Here is a 25,268-nt window from a genome sequence, read left to right on the forward strand (position 1 = left end):
CCCATCTCCCAAAACAGTCCCAGGCAAGTAAGGCCAGCGTGAGGGGGACTTCACGAATCTGCTGACATTGATGGAGTGGGGATATTGGCCAGGGCCCTGTCCTGGGTACATCACGTGACTCGTGTGTTCTCGTCCTTAATCTTCACAACTCTGCGAAGCATATTCTTACCCTGACTTCACAGATGGGATGGTCAGAGCTCAGAGAAACAAATTACTTGCCCGAGGTCACACAGCAAGTGAATGGTGGAGATGGGCTTTGATTTCAGATGTGCGTAAACTCAGGACCCCGGGGTCTTAATCATTGTACAACGCCACCTCTCCCCTTAACAGTTACCAGGGAATTTGCAAGAATAAGGGTTCCTCATCCTTCTAGAGTCTGTGGAGATACTAAGTGAAATCGAACAGGCCTGATTTTTAAGGAAGCCTCCAATATTTTGATAGTGAGATCCCAAGATGACAGTCAGAGTTAGCCGAGCAGAAATACCTGTTTTCAGATCTGGGTGATGAAATAGATCTGATGGACTGAGACCCAGCACGCAGGGATGGGCTCTCCTTCACAAAGTGTCAGATGGACGACTCTGGATTAATGGTCCGAAAATGCAAAGGTGCAACGAGCATCGGGCATTTAAAACGTGCAGGGACTCTCATCTAATGGACATTTCTGATCTGCTTATAATAACTCCTGTCTACATGCTGGTCAGCCTGGAATAGACAGAAACAAGCCCATAGTCCTTCGGATTGTGTGTGGAGAAGGCGAGAAGCCCGGCAGCGTGGCTGGGAGAAATTATGCCCAAAGACGAGACTGAAACATCAGGGGGCGTCACACTGGGGACAAACTGAGAAGTAAGGGACTGCCACACACTCAGAGAGGGAGAAGGCAGGACAGAGCATCGGAGGGCCACAGACAGAAACAGCCACTGAAGCCAAGACAAACACACCCGAATTCCGATGCGATTTAAAAGTGAAACGTAAAAACAAAACTCCAAGAATAAGATGAACCTTTAAATGAATACTTATCTGATCATGGCATGGAAACGGCCTTTCCAAACATGACACCAAAGGTGGATAATCACAGTAAATTTTTTCATTTAAAATCGGTGGCATAAAAATTAGAACTCCCACACACCAAAAGGAAACCCATAACTTCAATATCTTTCATATGCAAAAACCACTTACCAAAAAAGAGATAAGAAAAAATACTAACATCTCAAAAGAAAAATGGGCGGAGGAGGGGACAGGCAATTTACAAAATGACCTACAAAAGGCCAGTTAAGTGAAGACAGGTGCTCAACCTTCCCTGTCATCAAAGAGATGGAAATTATAACAACCAATGAGAGTTCATTTATTATCCATTTTAATCAACAAAACAGATTTAAAACTCACTAACATGCAATGTAGGTAAAGTAGGGGGCAGAGGGCTAGGCCCTCATGAGCTGTTGGTGGAGGTGTGTATCAGCCTAACCTTTCCAAGAACACTGTGGAATTATGCATTAAAATGTAAAATCTACCCACTCTTTGACCCAGCAACTGCACTTCCAAGAATTTATTCTAAGGAGATAATTAGATGAGGGTTTAAGTTGTATGTACAAGAATGTTCTTCACCTAAGTGTCCACAGAAGACTACTGGTTAAATAATTGTGATATATGCAAACCACAATGGCTCCCTCGCTGATACTCATTCGGGAGGACAAACAAAGCAGGGCTACGTTTATTAACGTGGAAAAACGCCGTCCTCATTAACCAGATTCTAGAACTGAACATAGAGCACAACTCCACATGTACGTGGACCTACGTTCCTGTGCAGGTGCGGAGCGCTGTCTAAATGTACACTCACCGGGGTGGCAGAGGTGAGGCTGGACCCTCTGCAGTGGTTGGGCAGCCCTAGCTGGGCAGAGCAGGGCAGGGGCAGATCTGGAAATCAGGAGGGGGGGGCGCGGGGAGTGAAGCGGGTGAGCACTCCTGGGGACTCAGTGCTGAGAAGAGGGTGACCAGAGCCAGCAAATGCATACACAGGACACTCTGTTAAATTGGGATTTCAGAATGACCATGGACAAGTTTTTAGTATAAGTATATCCCATGGACTATTTGGGATAGCCTTATACCTTAAAAATTCAAATTTTTTATTTGAATAATTTAAAATTCCAATTAACTGGGCACCCTGTGGTTTATCTGGCAACCCTAGCTGAGAGGTTCCGGACACATCTGTTGCCTCGCCGGGGTGACCCACGCCAGCCGGGAGGGGTGCTGAAGCTGAGCCAGGCTTCCTGTGTCCTCCCCTGCCTCTGACTTAGCTCTAGTTTACGGGCCCATGAAATGGAGTCACCCATCCCTGCCCTACTCCAGGAATGTCGCAAGGAGCACAGTCTTTAGTGTCAGAGAAGCCACGGAAAAACTCCTGGCCATCAAGTAGCCTTAAGCTGCAAAACTCTCAAGGCGTGTGCAGCTCGTACATCTGTAAGATGGAGATAGCCACGTCTGCCCACGGCCGCTGTGGGGATTAAGTGCGATAATGTATGTAAAGTGCCTGGCATACAGTCAGTGCTTACTACGAGTTGATCCCCTTCCCTCTGGTCCAAGGCTGCAGCCCACGCTCTTGTCCCCAGGGATTACAAATCAAGCCTCTCCTGTCTTCTCAGGGTTAGACGATTGGCCTTTTTGATCTTTCCCAGATCCTTGAAGCGCCAGCTGCCGTGGGCTGACACTCTTCACCTGACTTCACGTTTCTCCCAAGTCCCCACAGCAGCTCAGCCCCTTATCTGCACGTTTCACTCTCCCGAGGCAGTGGAGGAGACAAACTCGCTTTGATAGCAGGCTCTCAGGGACGTCGGCCAAGGGGAGCTGCCCAGAGCAGGACCCAGATGTTTTCTAAAGGGAGGCGGCACTGTCCTGACTAGAGAATGCAGTGGGGCCGCCGTGGCTGGGGGCAGCCCGGCCTGGGGTGGGGGGGCTCCTCCTCTGGACCCTGTCTGTCTACGACTGACAGCACAACTGTCTAAGGGGCGCTCCGCAATGGAGCTGACCTCTTTCCCAGAGAGCCGAACCTCCAGAGTCGTTCCGACTACTGGATCCCCCCGTCCCCTCCCAGGAGGCGCAGGTAGTTCCGAACATTCTGCCCAAGGTCAGTTAGTCAGTTACAGGTCTAAGAAGCTAGTGTTTATCAGTAAATCCGCAAAGATGGGATTATTTGGCGTCTTGTTGATAAGCCCAGTGACAGACAGGCCCAGGCCACCACCGTGAATGCAGGTAGCACGTGGTTTATTCCCAGCAGCGGCTGCCAATACTGGTTCCTCCCATCCTCCCACTCACCCCATCACCGGCCCCCTCCCCCACCCCCGCCCCTGCACTTGGGGTGTTCTAGAAATCAGTGCAATTCATACTTCTCAGGATGCGCAGGTTGCCCATGGTCCAGTCCCAGGCCAGATCAATGGGGTTTGGTGAGAGCCCTACGCTTGGCTTCTCCGTCCTCGGCTCCGTTGTCAGCACACCCATCCCTGAGCCATTCTGCCGGTCCGCACAAAGACAGCAGCCACACAGACCGGAGCTGGCAAAAACCCTGCACAGGGGACTGCGTGAGGACTCGGCTACAGCAACCTGTTTGCACGGGTCCAGGGTTTGCCTGGGTCTTGTCCTCAAGGCTTTCTCCTTCTACCACCAATGACACGTGGGCAGGCCCCTCCTCTGGCCCACTGGTCCTGCAGCAGAACACGGAACTTCTCGCAGCTGGGCTGTCTCCTCTGTGCCAGGCAGGTGGAAGGAGGGACCCGTCAGCCTCTACTCTACCGTACTACTTTACCACCTCTTTTGAATCACAGACTCTTTGTGAAGCTGATGGAAGCTCTGGCTCAGTTCTGCCCAGTAGCATCCCCTGCGATGACGGAAATGCTCTCTACCTGTGATGTCCAACATAATGGCCACATATGGCTCCTGAGCATGCGATAGGAAGCCAGTGTGACTGAGAAACTGAATTTTAAATGTTACGTAATTTTGAGTAACGTAAATATGACTATTTCCATGTGGCTAACGGCACCCGCGCTGGATAGCACACAGCTGTAGACAAAGGGTCAACAGGCTTTTTCTGTCAAGGACCAGAGAGTAAAGATTCTAGATTTTGCAGGTCACGCGGTCTCTGTGGCAGTAGCTTGACTCTCAAGCTGGAGCACATGCCAACAGTCATAGACAACAGAGCAACGAATGGGCTTAGCTGCATTCTAATAAAATTTTATTTACAAAAACAAGCATGGACTGGATTTAGCCAGGGGGCCGTAATTTGTTGATCTCTATTCTAGACCCTTCCTTAAAAAAAGAAAACACACACACACACACATCCATATACATTCAGATGGCACTCAGTCAGTTAAGTATCTCACTCTTGATTTCGTCTCAGGTCATGAGCTTAGGGTTATGGGATCGAGCCCTGTGTCAGGCTCCGCACTGGGCATGGAGCCTGCTTGAGATTCTCCCTCTCCCTCTCCCTCTGTCCCTCCCCCCACACCCCCACTAGCACTTTTCCCCCTCTTTCAAAAAAAAAATTTTTTTTTAAATATCACAAATTTGCCCCCAATTTCAAGGGGCGTGTAGACCTTTGAAGTCCAACTGTAAGCCCCGCCCATGCATCCCAGGCTACATACAACCTCTGATTGAAAAGGTATCAGTGAATATAACCTCAGATCTGCTCTGCCTGGTGGGAAAGTGCTTGGCATTGTTTCCCAGAGGGGGCACTGTGGGCAGGGATCAAGAAGACACTTTATTCCTAAAGCCTCATGAAAGTCCAGGCCTCAGACAAATATCTAAAAGGATGGCGGACTGAGGACATCGTGAGGGTCCAGCCAGGGCCCCTTGTGTCAGCCCCTCCCAGCACCTCTGCAGGCACCAGCTGTGGTTTCCCTGACTTGTTCCCACCACCATCCCCCAACACATCTCACCTCCCCAAGGCCAACACGTTGCAGAAGGAACTCGTGACCAGAGATGCTGTGAAGGGATTTCTGAAGAGGCCTCCCTTGGTAAGGACGTTGCAACTCAAACTTGGAGAGAATGACTTTGGGTTCAGGGACAAAGGTTTGGGGTGAAGATGTAGCTAGAATGACCAAGATCACAGACTGGATATTGGCAGGAACGGATGATTTTTTTCTAAAGAAACTGGGCTACCTCAAGAGACCATTAGAGACCGTTAAGTCTTTGTCAGGAGCCCACAGATAAAGGTGACTCTGGTTATGTCAGGAGCCCTCAGTTAAAGGGATCTGGAATTATGTCAGAAACTATCAGTGAAAGGCATGCAGAATCTTCTCTGGAGCCTTCTCAGGAACCTTTAGTTAAAAATAACTGAGGGGCGCTTGGGTGGCTCAGTCGTTAAGCGTCTGCCTTCGGCTCAGGGTGTGATCCCAGAGTCCTGGGATCGAGCCCCACATCAGGCTCCTCCACTATGAGCCTGCTTCTTCCTCTCCCACTCCCCCTGCTTGTGTTCCCTCTCTCGCTGGCTGTCTCTATCTCTGTCGAATAAATAAATAAAATCTTAAAAAAACAAACAAACTGAGACCTTTCTCCGGAGTCCTCAAATGTGCAGGTTAAAGCATCAAACTCTGTCCTCCACAGCCCGACTACCAGGGGTGGATTTTGCCAAAGAAGTAGGACTTGCCCTCTCTCCGTGGTATATTCCTAGCCAGGACGAAGGCGGTATTTGTTTCTGTATTGCTAGAGCTCCCTTCAAAAAAGCATCACTTATTCTTTAAGTTCTTGGAGGTAAGAAAGCTTTCAAATAACTGGCATGCTTTACTAGGGTGTTATGTCATTACTGTTCTTAATTATCATTAACGGTCTTAAAATATGCCTATTAATGATCTCAACACAAAACAGCAGTGTGGGTCTTAGCCAAGAGCAGCAAAATTACCTATTAATGAGATGTAAATTTCCCAGGGAAATGACAGAGATCTAGAAGTACCACCTTCTGAACTAATATAATAAAGTTAATAATAATAATAGTGTATAATCTGAAGATATTAGTGTTAATTTGAATGCCAACACCGTATTTAAACAAGCTGAGAGAAGTGGAAATTATTTGCATAACTCAAACCAAGAAACCCTAATCTGTGCTATTAAGGAAAAACGGATTGTTCTTCTCTGAACGATCTAACGCTGACTCTTTGCAGTCACTGGATTGGGCGGAAGTGCTTTTCCAGCTACTTATTGTATTTCTTTTACTTAGGCTTTCTATCTCTTATTTCCCAAACCAAGCAGAGATACCTTATATAATTAAGCCCAATAGAAAACAGAATTAAAAAAAATAAAAACACAACCAAATACATTAAGGGGATAGAAGTAGGATGTCACCAGGCCCTCAGGATAAATGACTGCCGCTAAGCTCTGATTTCAATTTTCCGTTTCCTGGGAACACGGCACCGACAATTTAGGTAACCGAGTTACTGGTGAGCAGGCAGCCTTGTTAGGACAGGAGGAACCTCTGAATCTGAAACACCCCTCCCCTGCAGCTGACAGCAGCACCACCCTGCCCACGGCCATTCTGAGCTCACACGCCAGGGTCCTGGGGCCCGGCCGGGAGGCACCTACCTTCATAGCTGGCGTGAAAGCCCTGCGCGCTGACCGCGTAGTCGCTGATGAGACGCAGAGAGAGGGTGGTGGCGGCGCTGACGATGGTGGCTGGCAGCTGAAAGCCGGTGAGCCTGAAAGACAAAGAGGTGCCATTTAGGGAGAATGACCCCCTTGGGAAATGAGCATCCGTGAAGCATTTATTGAGCGCCTGCTGGATGCACAATGCTGATTTTTGGCATGCGGAGGGATAGGAAAGCAGCCTAACACCGGACATATGCAAGGTGTCCAAGGACAAAGAGGTGACAGAGCAGAGGTGGTGACAAGCAGCAGTCTTCTGTCACAGGCACGTGGAGGTCACTCCCCTGAAGCCACAGGCCATCCCCCGACCCGGAGGACTGCCTCATTTATGTCTCTTCTCTTTTCTCCTCTTCGGGTGTTTTCTCCCATCTCTCCCCTTTCTGGCCGAGGTCCTCTGCGGCTCTGGGTGACATCACCACAAACTGAAAACTAATAATTGCCAACAGACGACATTTACTTGGATACTGAGGAAAATATACCCAACTGTAAGCAGCGGGAGGTGGGTGCTTCTCATCATTTATTCTTTTATTCTTTAAAATAGTCTACTGCTTTTATAGAAATGATAAGTGCTTATTATTTTTAAAAGATGAAAGCAAAAAATAAAAAAACCCATTGCAATCTAGAAATAACTGTTCTTGACAGTTGGCATACAAAGAGATGGAGGGATCAATGGATGGGATCATCATCAATGAAATAATTTCATACAAGTAGGATCATACTGTACATGTTTTTAAAATTAAAATACTCAATTTTTTTTTCCTGTGAGTTCAGTGAAGAAAAAGAAACAGAGGTGAAACGGAAAGAATTATTGAACCTGAGATAATTCATTTGCAGCACAAGAGAATCATTTATAAAAGATTCTTCTAATGTTAAAAAGATAAAATAAAGAAGCTTTCACTTAACCCTTGGGAACATATTTTAGGAGAGCAGGTGTCCGCGGTTGGGTCGCCCACAGGTGACCCCGGTACGCACACAGGGGGCAGTAAGGGGGGCCAGCCCCCAGTCTGCCTCTGTCCTTTATCTCCTCCCCAAGGCTCACCCTGCCTCCCTGTGCCCCCGGCAGGGCTCTAGGAGGGAACTCAAGGTTTACCTTTACCCTCATGTTCAAGTAGTTTGGGATACCTGTGGTGCTCCTGGATCCCGCTCTATTCCTCCCATTTTCGTATAATATCTGGGTGCCCAGATGTCCCCTGGAGTCATGAACCCTGGGTTCAGATACGTTGAATCAGATATGTGTTAATGCCCACCTTGAAAAGCCCTGTGCTAGATGAAGCCCCTGCCCTTCCCACCACCCTCATCTTATAGGATTTGTCTGAACTCAAAATGAACTCAAGGGACAGAGAAGGAAAGTGGTACAGCTGTGAAACGGGTGACCAAGTTTCAAGGTCGTGTCCTCTTGAATAAGGCTCTTGTATAAGGAGCCTCCAGTAAAAGATGCCTACATCACCCCGTAATCTTTCCTCTCCCTGCCCCTGACCTTCTGTCTCTGTCTCCCTCACTTTCTCACATGGGTCAAAAATTTAGATGTTGGGGCACCTGTGTGGCACGGTCGTTAAGCGTCTGCCTTCGGCTCAGGGCGTGATCCCAGCGTTCGGGGATCGAGTCCCACATTGGGCTCCTCCGCTGTGAGCCTGCTTCTTCCTCTCCCACTCACCCTGCTGTGTTCCCTCTCTCGCTGGCTGTCTCTCTCTGTCACATAAATAAATAAAATCTTAAAAAAAAAATTAGATTAAAATAGCGAAACCATACGTAGTAGAAAAAAACAACCTATTTTTTTTGTTTTTTTAATCATCTTATGCTGGGGAAGGTCTTTCTAAGAGTAACATATTTAAAGGACTCCTTTGGCTCCTACCTTCTACCATCATTCTTCCGGGGAACTGTTGCTGCATGGGGCACCTCGCCTGCTCACCTGCTACAGAACTGAGCAAAAGACCAATCATGGCATATCCCTCATCTTTATGGACCGGTTCAAGGCACAGAGGAGAAGCAGGGCACCTAACCCAAGCAGGGTCATCCTGAGTCCTTCCATGGGATATGACATACAGATTCCAAGAGCCTTTCAGTTTTGGATTCTAAATCGTTAGGATTTAAGCTTGGGACTGCCAGTAGCCTTTTTATCATTGCCCAGAGCCTAGCTGCTTTACAGAATGATATCCTACATGATACAGAGAAAGCTGAAAGTGAGAGAAGACAGACAGAACCCTGGCGATACATTGTTAGATCCTCAATCCAGCCGCACAGAGACATCGACCTCTGCAGTGCCCAATTACATAAGCCAACATTCTTTCTCTGCTTGCTTGCTTCCTTCTTTCCTTCCTACTTTCCGTCCATCCATCCATCCCCCATCCATCCATTCCTCCTTCCCTCCCTCCCTTCCGCCCTCCCTCCTTTCCTCCCTCCCTCCCTTCCTCCCTTCTTTCCTTCCTTTTTTTTTTTCCCCTCAAGCTAGTTTGATTTGGGTTCTATCTCTTGCAATTGATTACTGATGGAGACAGCATGAAATCCCAGAGGCATTAGAGGAAAATATTGATTGATTTAATTATGTGAAAATTAAAAGCATGCAGCAAAGCAAAAGAAACTGCCAAAAAAAAAAAGGAGGAAAAATACAAACTGGGAGGATTATAATATATATGACAAGAAGAGGGTGTTCGTAATCTATAAAGAACACTTACAAATTACGAAAAAGATAAACAAGTAAAAAGGGAAAGGGCAAAGGACACAAACAAAAACAGAAAAATGATCCACCTACTTAATATAAAAAAATACGGAAACTAAATGCACAAGACTCATTTTCACCTCTCCCGCTGGCAGCTATCCAGACTTGGCAAAGGTTACAGAACACAGATCCTGCAGCTATCAAAAAGATGATAAGGAAATACGACAGACCATACACATGCACTTGACAAACGAGATGAAATGGGCCTGTTCCTTGAAAAGCGCACATGCTGTAAGCTCCCCAGTATGAAGCAGATCATTTGAAAAGCCTTATCACTATTAAGGAAATTGAACTAGTAATTTTAAAAATCCCAAAAAAGACATACACCAGCCCAGATGGTTTCACTGGAGAATTCTACCAAGTATATAAAGGAGAATTAACACCAACTCTACACAATCTCTTCCAAAAAAATAGAGACAAGAAGGAACACTTCCAAACTCATTTATGAGATCAGTATTACCCTGATACCAAAACCGAAGACAGTCCAAATCAAGAGAACTAAAGACCATAGCCCACATGAATATAAGCACAAAAATCCTTAAAAATTATTAGCGAAGAGAATTCAGCAATATAATAAAATATATGCCACAACCAAGAGGGGTTTATCCCAAGGATGCAAGGCTAGTTCAGTATTTTAAAATCAATCATTGTAATTCACCACATTACGAGGCCAAAAACAGAAAATCACACATATAAACTGATGTAGAAAAAGCACCTGACAAAATTCAACACTCATTCGTGACGGAAAAAAACAAAAACAAAAACACTTTCAGAAAACGAAGGATGGAAGGCGATTTCCTGAACTCGATAAAGGACGTCTACAAAAATTCTGCAGCTAACCTCACCCTTAATGGTGAAAGCCTGAATGCTTTTCCCTGAGGACTGACAATGAGTCAAGGACCCAATAAGCCAATTACAAAGTCAGCAAAAGACACAGAGACACACCTTACTAAAGGAGATGTAAGAATGGCAAACAAGTGTATTAGAAATGTTCCACATCACTGGCCATCGGGGAAGCGCAAAGTGAGGCCACGTGGTAAGATGAGCCCCTTACTATGACATACCATTAGAACAGATAAAGTAAAAATCGTAACAGCACCAAACGCTGACCGTGCTGCAGAGCAAGTGGGTCTTGCAGACACTGCTGGTAGGATGTCAAATGGGACAGACACTCTGGAAACAGGCCACTTCTTAAAAAAAAAAAAAGTCTACACATACACTAATCATACAATTCAGCGACCCCACTCCTGGGCATTCATCCCAGAGACACGAAAACTCGTGTCCTCACAAAAACCTGTACACGATCGTTCATACCTTTCCTTCGTTGGTAATAATCAACAACTGGAAATGACCCAAATGTCCTGCACAGGTGAACGGCGAACACCGTTCCACGCGTCCCAGCACCTCGGCACCGTGGAATACTTCTCCGCAGTAAAAAGGAATGGGCTGTTCATACACACAACAGTTTGGATGGATCTCAAGGGCATAATATGCTGAGTGAAAAAAAAAAAAAAGCTCATCTCAGAAGAGGACACACCAGAGGCTCCTGGGTGACTCAGTCGGTTGAGTGTTTGACTCTTGATTTTGGCTCAGGTCATGATCTCAGTGTCGTGAGATCGAGCCCCGTGCCAGGCTCCACCCTAAGCATGGAGACTGCTTAAGATTTTCCCTCTCTCTCCCTCTCCCTTTGCCCTCTCCCCACCACTCATGTGTATGCATATGCACACTTTCTCTAAAAAAAAAAAAAAAGACATACCAGTTAATTCCATTATATCAGGTTTTTGGAATGACATTAAAGAGATCGAAAACAGGGAGCCTGGGTGGCTGTCGGTTAAGGGTCTGCCTTCGGCTCGGTTCATGATCCCAGGGTCCTGGGATGGAGTCCCTGCATCGGGCTCCCTGCTCAGCGGGGAGTCTGCCTCTCCCTCTACCCTCCCCCCTGCTTGTGATATCTTTCTCTCTCTCTCTCTCTCTCTCAAATAAATAAATAAAATCTTTTTAAAAAAGAGATGGAAAACAGATTTGTGGGTGCCCAGGTAAGGAATGGGGAGAGGAAGGGAAGTGGGGTGACTATCAGGGAGGAGCAGAGGGAGATCTTTGCAGCGATGGACCAGGTCTGTATCCCGACTGCAGTGGTGGTGACATAAACACACACATGTGACAAAGTCGTATACATATGCCCTGTGCCAATGTCAGTCTCCTGGTTTTGATATTTTACTATCGTTACATTAGACGTGCCCATTGGGGGGAACTAGGAAGGTCACATGGGACCTCTGTACTAGCCATTTAACTTTCTATGAATCTATAATGACTTCTAAATTTAAAGTTTTTAAAAATTATACTTGCGGCTCCCACTATGTTTCTTTCGGACAGCACCTGAGTCCTCCGTTAGTTCTGACCTAAACTCGGTCTACCTAGATTCAACCTTGAGCTCCTACTTGGTCTTCGCCAGGCTCCTCTCTTCAGCTGCCTCTTGTACATTCCAGCTCCTGCATTGCACCCCGCCCCCCACTACACACACACCTGCAGCATGGCTGGGTCCCTGCTGGAAAAGGACTGCCCACCAGAACCATACTCTAGCCCCAATGCCAACTGCTCACCTGTCCCTGGGCTTCCTTCCGACATGCCCATGCACCGGATACCCTTTCCCCACACCCAGATATTCATGTCTGCCGATGACAGATTGCTGTCCCCAGTGGACCCTGGCATTAAAATATCAAATTGTCCTCACTGGGGCCTGACCTCTATCTGCATCTGATCTCCAGGCCCCATCCCAACTGGCCCTAGGTGTCTCCACCTCCGAATGGGCCCAAGTCACAGCAGGTGCAACTTGCCTCTCAACCTCGTCCACCAGAATTATGCCCTTGGGTGCCCTTCCCAGTCTGGGGAGACTCTTCCTTCAACAACATACAGCTTCATGTAGGACTCTCACACTTCACTGAGGCTACTCTCATAATATTTCTGAGCTGCTGGTAAAGATTCCTAGACCCTAGTTTCTTGGTACTATATTGACACAAGCCGTGCATAGCTAATACACACTGTCAACAAACAATTACAGTTTTATTGCTTGCAATATATGGAATTGTGGCTTACAAGGCATTTTCTCTAATCAGATATTTACCATTCCGCTCTTTCTTTCCCAGCCTCGGTAGATAAATTCTAACATGGAGGATTCCTCAAAAGTGCTAACACTGGAGAGGGTGTGAAGGCCTGGATCTCCCATCTGGATACTTGAACCATCACTCCCGTCCCGTCCCCCACCCCCGCCCCCGCCCCATGCCTGCTCTTCCCTCACCCACTCTTGATGGCTGAATAAATCTGAGACACGCTGATGACCTCACAGTCAGGAAGAGTGTCAGGATAGGCAAACAAAACTTTCAGACGTTCCCACCGTTCATCTGGCAAGTCTAAATACCATACTGAAAGGAGTGAGGCATCCTTCAAGAGTGGAATCCAGACTTATCAGAGGCATGGGCTAAGATGATGGCCAGACCGGCAAGAGCCCCCACTGCTGTTGGCTCCCTCCCCCATGAACTCTAAAACATGCAGAGAAGAGCTCTTTGTAATCAGGTGGCATGGCCACAGATGTAAGTAAATGCTCCTCTTCTGCTTTCTCAAGCCTCCCTGTCTTTCCCGCTCCTCAAGAACCTTCTCTTTGCTTCTGCCTCCATGCCCAAAGTCACCCAGGCTCTTGGACACTGGTGATGTCCAAGACCCCAAACTTCTCACTGCCCCAGTGCAGAATCCACCAATGGCTTCCCACCATTCTCTAGATTAAGGCCAGGATCCCTAGTGACTTCCACAGAGCCAGGAAGACTCAGCCCCTGCCAGATTCTCTGCCCTGTATCCCACCTGGCTCCGGCCCCTCCAGTCTTCCTTGGTCAAGGGCAGGGGCGGTGGTCAGCCCAGAGTGCAGGCAAGAAGGCGTGCATTTTCCGTGGAGAATTTGAAAATGATAATTAAAATGTAGGCTTCCCATGAGTCTGCACTCCAAACACTGTCGATGGTAGAATGTTCTTCCCTTCCCTTTCTCCCCTCTTCCTGGCTTCGGGTCCTTCAATACACGACCCGCCTCTCCTCGGGGTCTTTGCACATGCTATTACTTTTTCAGAGCACTTTCTCACGTCCCCTCCACCTACTGGGCTAATCAACTCCCTCTCATCGTTCAAATCTCATCACTAATGTCTCAACATTACAGTGTTTCCAAAAGATGCGTCCTTGACCTCCCAGACCAGTCAAGCTATTTGCATCCTCATGGGTCCCTGTAGGAAGTCTCTGGTGTTCTTCGGCACGGCCCCCTGGCTTTGCTTTCTTCCTGGACACACCGCGGAACGGCATCTCCCCACCGTGGCCGAGGGCAGGCCTGGCCCCGGCACTGGCTTTGCCAAAGATGCAGGCGGCGGAGCGCGCTCTTTCTGGGAGGAAGGCGTGAAGAGCCTGTGCCCCTCTTGCCCAATTCCCCCGCTGCAGTGATCCTGGGTCCCTGCCAGCCTGGGCCTCTGGGGGACTCTCCCTAGCAGAGAGCAGAGCCCCTGCCAGCTGTTTTGGAACACAGAGTATGAGCAAGAAATAAACATGGTGAGTTAAACCACTGAGATTTGAGGTTTGTTACCACAGTGTCTTAAAATGTAGCTTTTATTACTGCGCAGGTGTGGTGAGGCCAGTAGATCCGGAGGTGATTGCCAACGAAACTGATGGTTTGTTTACTCTCGGGTCCCAAGAGAAAGGGGCACAGGGCAGCCTTCTGAGGACGGGGCAGAACACTGCATAAACACTGCTGTGACTGGCGCTCCACGCCTCAAGCAAAAGCAGAGACCTATGGGCTCCCAGGGATGACACAGACAGGACGCCCCTTGGATTACCTGGCCTGCCTTTCTCTCTGCCTCAGCTCAGGTCTCTCTCCCCTCCACCCACACTGGCCTGTACACGTTCCTTGAATGTGCTGTGTTTCTTTCCACCCCAGGGCCTTTGCATCTGTTGCCCCTAGGGCTGTGTGCATTGCCCCCCACCCCTTAGCCATCCAAGCTGCCACCCACCTCACCTACTCATCTTCCACTAGCTTCTCAGGTCTCAGTTTGAATGTTACCTCCTCTGGGAAAGGGCAGAGGGATCCCTGATCAATGTTCTCAGAGGACAGAGTACTTCTTCCTTTGCAATATTCATTCTAACAGTAATGGCTTGATCTTCCTATTGAATTACCTGGAATGTATCTGTCTTTCCTTCTTATGATAAGTCTCTTGAAGGCAAGGATCAGATGTAACTGTTTCTCTGCGTCACTGATAAACAGCACACACCAGATGTGATGGTGTTATAAACTGAATGCCCGCCCCCCCCCCCCAAATTCTTAAGTTGAAACTCATCTCCCCCATGTGTGATAATTAGGAGGCGGGGCTTTGGGGAGGTAATTAGGATTAAATGAGGTTGTGAGGGTGGAGCCCTCTTGCGTGGGATACTTGAACGGGATCTCTGCTCTCTACCATGTGAGGGTACAAGGAGAAGTTGGCGGTCTACGGTCCAGAAGACGGCTCTCACCAGATCCTCACGTGCGGGCCCTCTGACCTTGCACTGTCAGTCTCCAGAGCTACGGGAAATACATCTCTGTTGTTTACAAGCCACCCAGGCTATGGAACTTTTGTTATAGCAGCCAAGCTGATTAAGGCAAATACAAAATGAATGAATGAATGAATATTCAACCATCAGAGAGGAGACAGAAAAGGCCTGATTATTGTTGTTTGAAGGCCAGTTTACAAGGTTGGCCCTTGGCAGATACTGAACATGGATTTCGGGAGGGTCCCCACCTTTCCCAGAACCGGTAAGGTGGCCTAAACTACCTGTATGAACACGACAGTTCACACGAAACACGTGCCTTCCCTCTGGGAGCCTGGAACTTTGGTACGTGCCGGGCAGACTGTGCCTATGTCGCCAGCTCCCCGGAAAAAGTCTGGGCACTCAGTCTCCAGTGGGTCTCCCTGGTGGCAGCATTTCACACGTGTTGTCACAGGTCCTTGTCGGGGCGATTAAGCACATTCTGTGCGAACCCACTGGGAAAGGACTCCTGGCAGCCTGTGCCGCGTTTCCCCCAGACTTCATCCCGTGCGCGGTTTCCCATGGGCCTTTTGCTCTGTCGCCTCCACCGTGACAGATCATACCCAAAAGGGGGACAAGAGGACAGCTATAGGTTGTATCCTGGGAGTCCTCCGAGCACATCATGGAAGCTGAGGGTGGTCGTGGGGACCCCCAGCACAGAGCAACAAGTGACCACAACCACATCTGCCTGCAAAGTACGAATACCAGACTGTTCTTCAAAGGGTACTCTAGGGTGTCTGTCAGCTGAACAGAGCTGGAGGAGGCCGGGTTAAACAACATTAGGCAAGGAGTTTTCAGACAACAAACAAAAATAAAGTGCTTGTGGAAGCATTTAATAAGTGAATAGCAAACTCGCAAGGTGGGGATAGATGATGCCAAGAGCTCCCAACCCATTTGACCAGAGACCCTTTTATTCTTAGAGCGTACAGGCGGGGTTCTGAGGGACACCCTCTAGGAAGTTAGATGCCCAGAGAAGGCAGGTCACAAGGTTCATGCTGTTGCGACAACGGCCAGGAGGCTGCCGATGTTCCTCATCTCAGAAGCCCTGAAGCCCAGGGGGCGCCTGGGTGGCACAGCGGTTAGGCGTCTGCCTTCGGCTCAGGGCGTGATCCCGGCGTTCTGGGATCGAGCCCCACATCAGGCTCCTCCGCTGGGAGCCTGCTTCTTCCTCTCCCACTCCCCCTGCTTGTGTTCCCTCTCTCGCTGGCTGTCTCTCTCTCTGCCGAATAAATAAATAAAATCTTAAAAAAAAAAAAAAAAAAAAAAAGCCCTGAAGCCCATGGTGACCAAAAGGCTGAGGAGATTGCGGTCCCAAGACTCAGGAATCCTGGCAATAAATCCCTATTTCTGAGGATGATCCATGCATGTCACTTCCCTGAAATCTTCAAGAGCCCAACTAATAGAGAATTATCCAGGAATAAACAGTAATATAGCAAATTGGGCCTTTATTGGATGGCTCTCATTTAAGGCTCTTAGTACATCAAACAGTAATATAAAAAAAGACATGTCAATTGACCTTGGGAATAAAAGAGTAAATGCAAGCAACATTTGTCACACTGACAGGCTTGGCAAATAGTGTTTTGATTTGCCAGCAGCCTTACTCCAGACAGCAGCCACTAGTTAGATACATAAACCATTAAGCTAAAAACAGAACTATCATTACAGGCACTGTCTAGTCATTTGCAGGTAATTGATGGACATTAGTCATAATCACACACAATACACAGACACACACATACACCCCTACAGACACACGTTCTCTCTGGTGATTCCCATTTGCATTGCATCGAGAGCTTCTAAAACTGGGAAACTTGCAAAAAACGGGCTTTCTGTGCTTTGAAGTGTCTGTGTCATAAGCTCTTTTTTTCTTAGAGCACCCTGTGGGCTCGGGTGCTGGGGGGCACTCTCTGGGGAAATGGGGTGCCCAGAGAAGTCAGGTCACAGAGCTCATGCTACTGCTGCATCGGTCATGAGACCACTGACACTCCTGGTATCCGAAGCCCTGAAACCCACATTAACCAGAAGTCTGTAGAGATGGGTCTTGTGCTGTCCCAAGATTGGGGATCCTTGGAATGAAGCCCCTATTTCTGAGGCCGACCTGGCATTAGCCAGATACCTGCTGAAAAATCTCAGCTGACGTCCAAAAGATCTTCTCTAAAATGTCTCAGTCTATCCAGAAAACATCCACTGGCTTTACAAACGTCTGCCCTTGGCTGCACACGTACAAACATTTTGGGGAGGCCAGCATACCTGCCCTAAGTATGGCTGGGTGGGAGCAATGCTAGGCCTCCAAACCTCCAGATACGCTGTCTGGGATGCACGCAGGCTTTAGAAGCAAGGTCTGGAGTCAGAGCAGGCCCACCTGCTGACAGCTAAAAATAAGGAAGCAGCACTGTATCCTCAGAATGCAAATGTTAACCAGGCTCCCTCTGTCAATCCCCGGGAGTATTTCCCAGAGACCTGCAGCTTCTGATTCTGCAGGAAGGAGTCTTGGATAGTCTCTCTCCACGCTGCATCCAGTGTTATGTGAGCAGATCTGCTGGAGAAAAGCTGCAGATAATTCTGGGAAGCGCTACATAAAGTAGCACCGTAGTTCTCAAACCGTGTGCCATGGCACGCTAGGGTGCGGCAGGGAATTTGTAAGCGTGGTGTGGAATATTTTAAATTTTCAAAGGAATCTGTGACACTCAGTATCTGTTGGCCACACAAAGTATTAGCTCGAGGCAGTTCACAGTTTCAACATGAAGCTACATTCCATTAGATGACATCATATCTTTGCAAAGCTGGGTGTTTGGTGGTTGGTGTGATATACGGCAGGCGTTGTGTGAAAATCAGTGTGGAACAGGATAGGAGGGTGGCGGTGTCCAATTTGATTCCAAGGTTTGAGAAGCTGTGCACAGCCCAACAAGTACACACATTCCATTAGTAAGCGATGGTGGTTATTTAAGGATGAAATAAAAATAAGATTTTTTTTCTTTCAATTTACATTTATTAGTTTTTCAAACGGTTATAAAATTGTTAAGGTGTAAATACTTAGCCATTGGGACCTAACTATTTAATAAGTAGAGCTGATAGGTATTTCTTTTACCCATGGAGCACCCATTTTACCCATGGAAAAATAACTGAAGCACTTAATGGCATTGGGAACCTATGCATGAGTGTACTAAAGTCTCTGAGAAGTCCTGCAGCAAGAAAAATAGACAAACACTGTCGAAGCCAGCATGCCCCACCCTTCTTGATCCAGCACACCCATGAGCAGCCTTCTTTATGACAAAAGCTTAGAAAATCTAGGTGACTATTACCCAGGATTTGCCCTATGATCTGACAGGTTCCAAAAAGAGACCAGAGACTGACTTACTCCTATTAACATTTAAAAATTACTGCTCATTAATCATTCATTCAACAAATATTGTGTGCCCTATTAAACAGCATGTCCTATGTTTAGTTCTGAGGATAGAAATGTATAAGACACAGACCTGGTCCTCAAAAGGTTCACCCTCAAAAGTAGAAACTTCCATTGCTTTACCCAGAAATTCAGCCACATCTCATCACCTTCATTACTACCATCCTGGTTCATCCCACCTCCATCTCCTGCCTTGGTGATTGCAATAACCTCCACCGGGTCTCCCCACGTCCCTCCTGCCCCCTCCAGACCATTCTCAACACAGCAACCAGCATGATCACTTTAAGTCAGATTATGTCACTTCTGTGCTTACGACTCTTTTAAAGAAGTCCCACTTGATTTGGGATAAAGCCCAAGGCTTCATAATGACCCAAAGACCCTGGGCAAACCTCTGCCATCATCACCCACTCCCATTCCCTCTCTTTCTATCACCAAATAGTCTCCCCCTTCTTGCTCACTCCTACCATAACGGCCCCCTGGCTGTTCCCTCAACATAGCTGGCAAGTTTCTGTCTCAGGGCCTTTGCACCTGCTGTTCCCTCAGCTTTTTCCCAGCTATCCCATTGCCTCCCCTGCACATTCTTGGCGGGTTCCCTCACCTTCTTCAGGTTTTATTTTGGTTTTTATTTTTCCTCAAATATCACTTTTCCACCGAGGTCTTTGACGACCACTCTATTTAAAATTGCAACCCTCTCCCCTCCCTCCACTTCCTGGCTCCTGAACTCTCAGTTCTACATTTCTTATCACCATCTGACATACTATATGTTTGATTAATCCTTATTTATTTAGTCCGCCTTTCCCCATTAGCCCGTGAATTCTATGAGGACAGGGATTTTGACGCATCAGGTTCCCTGGTCTATGCCCAGCATTAGAGATCAGTGCCAGACACACAGTAGGAGCTAACAGGTAATTGTACTACTGCTGAAGACGCCATGATACTGTGACACAGTAAGTTCAATGACAGCGATGTGCCCAGGGAATCGACATCATCAGCCCGAGGTGATCTGAAAGGATGAATTGTTAGCCAATCATCCAAAGGGCGTGGAGGCTAGCAGGAGAACGGGGAGCTCATTTCAAGCACAGGGGATGGCATGAGTGGAGGAAAGACAAAATCCAACCCCACATGTAATTTATGAAATTGTTCTCCAACCAATGACAGGAGAACAAATGGCTACAACCAGCTGTTCATCCTCCCTGTGTTTGCCATGACTGCTTAATTACTAGTCTCCCCAAGAGGGGATTTTTCTGGAGGCTGCTCAGCCTTCTGGCAGATGCAGACTTGATCTGCTTTCGCAGGATCCTGGAAAACCTTGACCCAGCTTGGCCTTCCATGACGGGTGCAGATACTAGGCAAGAGCCCTTCCCTGTGCCCTCAGTTGGAGACCTGACGGGACCGAGCCACAGGGGCAGTGAGACAGCTTGGTTGCCTGGGAGTTTTTGCAGGGGGTATGGGCGATCTCTCAGGCTCTTTTCCCCAGCGTCTGTCTGAATCTCTAACTCTAGTCTGGCTTCTAGGATCTTCCAGGCCACCATATTGCACAACTTCGAGGACTGTGATTCATAGCAGAGTCGATGGCCCTGGGTTCAGAACTGTTGCCTTGTCCCTGGGTTCCAGTTCTTTGCCTGGAACCTCAGAAGTAGACAACTGTCAGTTTGAATTTGCAACTGAGTTTCACCCCCCGATGACATCTTCAGTCATCTTTGGTGCAAAGCGGGGACTGACCCAGCAGAATCCCATGATCCCCAAGGTCTGGCCCACGTCTACGGGGGGTGAAAGGACACCAAGAAAGACATGAAAGCCCTGGAGATAGTGGCAAGATTTGAGGGACTGCCCTATGAAGGGATGGAGCATCGCAAACACAGAGGGGTCCCACTGACCATGCCGCCGGATGTTGCCCGGTCTTCACGCTCATCGGTCGCTCAGGTTTACCGTCCTCCTACTCCTAACACCAAAGGTCTTATTTGCAGGCACTTTTTGTTCATTACTTATCTTCCTCTGCTTGAACGTAAGCTCTACTTAGAACAAGGACTTTGTCATCTTGGTTACCTTTTATGTTCAGTGCCTAGCACAGAGTAGGTGGTCAATAAATACATGGGAAATTATGTGGAAGAATGAATGAAAGAAGGAATGAATGAAAGAAGGAAGGAAGAACAAAGGAAGGAAGGGGAGTTGGTGGTGTCAGAGTAGTTGGGAAAAGAAAGTGTTTCAAGAAGAATGAGGTCAGCGGTGGCAGGCACTTTCGAGGGGACTGGTACAGGAGGACCGGAGGGCCAATGGATGTGGCTGGTGAACAGTGGTGACTTTTTCCAGAGCAGTCTAAGTGGAGTGGTAAGGCTGAAAGTGGGTTAGAGTGGATTAAGCTGTTCACAGGAAGGAAGGAAGTAGAGACACTGAGTCTAGACGGCTCCCCCAAGATGCTGAAAGAAAGAGGGTCAATAGAAAGCTACTTTTAAACAAAAGCCTTTTTAGACCCCTAGTCAGAAAGGCTCATTTCTACCTTTCTCTCCTCCCTGTCCCTTCCTGCGGCTTCTCTCAAGAGCACATACCGTTAATCATCTCTCATTACTTTATTTTTTAATAGAATAAGCAAGTTCATGGACATTTGTTTCAGTCTGATACACATTCTCTTGGCAGGATAATAATTGATACCATAAGTGACCTCATTAATCAGCAGGGACAATTAGAACGAGGACAATTTGCCATGTCGCCTGTCTAAGAAAGACTGAAAGGTCCCCACTATCTCTAGGTCTTCCTATGGTGACTTCCATGGGTGACTGACTCCTCATTAGTCCATTCTTGGTCTCTCCAAGCAAAGTGGAGACAAGAAATCTCCAGAGAAGGTTAAGATTTAGTGGCACACATAGGGAGTCAATACGAGTCCATTTTCGTTGCTGGGCTCTGCCATCCTTGAAGCCCTCTTCCTGTCTCTCTTCGTTGGGGAAAACAGGTCTGCACTACTCCAGGAATTTCCAAAGAGGCGAGTGAAAATACAACTTTAGCAGACGAACTTCTTAAAATGTAGGAAGAAAGCATGCCGTTTTCAAGGCAACTTCTGGCGCATCTTTCGATCAAGTGAAATGCTCTCTGCAAAGTGCGTTATCGTCACCGTCATTCCCTTTTGAAAAGAGTTACCAGGTGGGAAAATCAGGAAAATGTGACAGGTAAGGAATATTCGGGTTTCAACAAGGCATTTATACACGCGCAAGAAGAGGAAGGGTGGGCTGGACATTATCGCAATCATAATTCTTTCCCGGCTCAACAACCACGCACAGATGTCACCTGGGAATAGGGCTTCGTGCCAGAGGCCAATTCTCCGTCCTCCTCTGCACAGTATAATTTTTATATAAATTCCTTAGTTTGGAATAATTTGTGATTTATAGAAAAGTTACAAAGATGGTACAGAGAATTACTGTCTACCTTTCACTCAATTTCTCTTGATGTAAACATCTTCCGTAACCATGGTAATTGGTCAAAATGAAGAATGAACACTGGCATTTTACTATTAACTAAACTACAGTCTTTATTTTGATTTCACCAGGTTTTCCACAAATGTTCTCTTCCTGTTCCAAGACCCAATCCGAGATACCACGTTGCATTTAGTGCCATAATTTCTAATGTCTTCTATGGGAACACAGATGGCACACTGGTCAACTTGTGGCTGGTGTGACCAAGACCCAAATCTAAAAGGTCCCCTCTGACTTAATCCAGCAGACCTGCATTGAAGAGTACGTTGGTCCTTGGACCCTAGACCCAAACTGTACAAGTCTAGTTGCCAAACATTCCTGGAGCTCGAGGCTGACCCTGATTGTGTGACTTGGTGTCAAAGAAAGCTTACAAGACCTTGGGGTACCTTCCCAGGACTAGCGTCCAAACAGGGAGGAGATGATGATTCTGGTCTATCTGTATGGGTCTGTTTACCTGCTAACTGCTTCTCTTTTCCTAAAGCATTTTTAAAACTAAGAATCTTTCAGAAACACAAGAAGACCTAGAGAAGAATATAATGAGCACCTGTGTATTCAACTCCCGCAAGGAAATGAAGCATTGCAAGGACGGGCAGATGCCCTGGGGAGCTCCCCCTTCCCTTGGCATGGAGACAAGACACTTCACAATCTGGTATCTGCCTCTCTGCGCATCAGTCACTGGCCCCCACCCCACCCCAAACAACTATAACAATAAACAAACAAGCAAAAAGTCGACTCACCCCAGCTCTCCAGCCACCCAGAACCTCACCATAGGGCACATACTCTGCCCCTTCACCCACTGTTTCCCTGCCTGGACTCTTCCCACCCCATTCATCCCATCATCTTCCAGTCCGTTTCTTCTTTAAGACTTTGCTCAAGCGGCACCCCCTTACTGGGATAGTGCCTTCCCTGATTCATCCAGGTGCTCTGTCTCTAAACCCTCCTTGCTCTGGACACATCTCTCCAAACTGCACTGTCTTGTCTATTTCCTTCATGTTTCTGCCGGTCACCCCAGCTGCTGAAGGCCAGGACCCACATCCGGTTCATCTCTAGATCCCAAGGTCCAAGCATAAGGCCTGGAGTAAAGAGGTGCCTGGGGAATATTTGAAAAGCCTACGGTTTAGTGTGATAATCACAAAAAATAGTCTCTAAAGTTAGTAGTGCTTGGTTTAGATCCTGGCTCTGCTACTTCCTAGCTGTGTGACCTTGGTCAGGTTCCTTAATATCTTTGTGCCTTCTTTTCCCCTTTGTCAGATGGGAGATTAATAATGGTATCGCCCTCATAGAGCGTTGAGATGACTCACTGAGTTATTGTAAGTAAAACGTTTAGAATGGTGCTTGACACATAGTAAGTGCTCAGTAGCTATCATTATAATTAATTCTGTCGAAGTGTTTAGCACCTGGTAGCTACAGTCACCGGGGTCAGATTTCCGTGAAAGCGGGACCTGGGTTAAGGATTTGGGTGCAAGTGAGTTTATTTGTGAATGGATCCCTGGAAGCATGGTGAGGGAGAGGGGCAGTGAGGCAGGAAAGGGAAGCAACCCAAAAAGGGGTGGCACAAGGGGCCAATATGAGCGGACAGTGCTGAGTCCCACAAGGGTCGCTGGGAGTGGGGGTAGCACATACAAGGGAGGGGAGGCTACTGCAGGGAGAGGAGGCTGGGATCTGTACCCACTGAACTCTTTCTTTCCTTTGGCGCTTGTTGGTGCTCCTGGGGCCACGGGCTCCGCCCAGTGAGCTAAGGATGGGGCATCTACAGGGAGGGGCCGTCCACTCCCATTTGACACTTGAGCACGTTATCTGGGGAGAGGATGGGGGACAAATGCCCAACAGGAATTCTGACTGTGCCCCTGGCAGCCTGGCTTCTGCTCTCCTCGAGTCCCTGGAGTGCCCCTGCCCCCTAAATCCATCCTGATCCCAACTTCCCAGGGGCCACGGTGGCAGAGACTGGGGAAACCAACCAGGGGCCACACCACCGCAGGCTGGTGGCGGGCAGAAAGACTCGCTTCTCCCTCTCCCAAAGCCTCCCTCGCCAGGCCGATCCTGACACGGTTTTCTGGCGCCCTCCCCCGCCCCAGGACCCCCAGCAGCACCCAGAGCCCAGTAGGGGGTGGTGGCCGGCCCCGCCCCTCCCAGAGGGAGCCTGGAGGCGGGGCCCAGAGAGAAAAGGGCGGATTGAGGGCCCCGCCCCCGCTGCTGCCCCCCATCCCCACCCCCACCTCCTCCGGCTGGGCTGCGGTGCTCTTCCTTCCCTCGCTCAACCCCCTCGCTTGTTTGTCCCTGGTGCCTGGTAATTAGGCTGTGTTTATTAAACCGTGGGCTCTGACTCGGCTCACCCGAGCTCTGCGTACCGTAGATTTTCCTGCGAGGACTGCAGAGATCGTAAAAACAACAACCCACCTTGTCTCTTTGGCTTATTTACTAACTTGGCCATAAATAATCAGGGCGATTTGCATATTACTACTGGGCTTTTTATAGCACCATGCTTCTGAGCGCTGGCAGGCAAGCGGGGGGGGGGGGGGGGGGGGGGGGGGGGCTGGGGCCAGGAGGTGAGCTGTGCACCAGGCTGGCGGACACTGGTCAGAGCTGCTTCTGACCCCCTCCTTTAACTCAGAGTGCTGCCACGCTTGGCTTCGATGGCCTGAGAGCAGAGGGAACCGGTGTGGGGGAGGGGACAGGGGAGCAGCATAGCCACCTGCCAGGGGCAGAGGTAGCCCAGGTCACTCCAACCTGTCCCTTTGAAAAGGATGGACTTTGTGCTGGGAGCACAGGACGCTCCCACCCCCCGGGGCCACAGGAGCTGGTCCCACTCAGACCCCAGGATCTGTCATTTACTCCCTCTATGACCTTAGGCACACTTCTCTGCTCCTCATTTCCTCTGGATGCTGGCATAGAGTAAGGGGTTAGTCTGCTGATGATAATGATGATGATTATATAAAAACAAATTCTCTACATTCCTACAGCTATCAAACAAAATTTCCGAAGAAAAAGAAGTCAACACCTCTTCTAAGGAAAAGGAAGGAATTCGCTGTCAGGCCATAGTCTGCAAGGCTGTGGGATCTGAATGGAAATACGTGAAGGACCCACAGCAGCAGAGGGCCACTATAGCCACCGAGGCCCTATTTGGAACTAGAACTGCCTCGTGTGCCTGCTGTCTGTGGGTTGGTGGCTATCAGGTCCACATATGCCCACAGGGCCGCCCTGCCTCGGTTCCCAATACACGCACCTGGCCTTCAGCCCTGCCCATGCTGCCTTACTGTGCTCTGGTCAGCCCCCCTCCCCAGAGGACGGGACTCCACTCCCCACACTTCAGCCCCGAATTGCACGGTCACCTCACCCCCTGCCAGAGACACAGCATTTTTACAAGCTGGGAGTCCTGGATGCTTAGATCTCAATTTGCTTTCAACTTTGGGGGACCCCAGCCTGAACCAGCTTTAGGACCCTCTGCCTCTTGGGCGCTCGTCAGTGAATGTCCCACACA

General features: G+C 48.4%; 1 protein-coding gene across 1 annotated transcript in view; it reads right to left on the reverse strand.

Annotated features, from left to right (window-relative positions):
- Nucleotides 1-25,268, reverse strand: part of CSMD2 (CUB and Sushi multiple domains 2) — a 513,762-nt gene that overhangs the window by 462,455 nt on the left and 26,039 nt on the right. The window contains 1 exon segment of the mRNA XM_057305507.1: nt 6,562-6,674. Coding sequence (XP_057161490.1) covers nt 6,562-6,674 — 113 coding nt within the window.

The sequence above is a fragment of the Ursus arctos genome, unplaced genomic scaffold (assembly GCF_023065955.2).
Source record: "Ursus arctos isolate Adak ecotype North America unplaced genomic scaffold, UrsArc2.0 scaffold_32, whole genome shotgun sequence".
NCBI classification, from domain to species: domain Eukaryota; kingdom Metazoa; phylum Chordata; class Mammalia; order Carnivora; family Ursidae; genus Ursus; species Ursus arctos.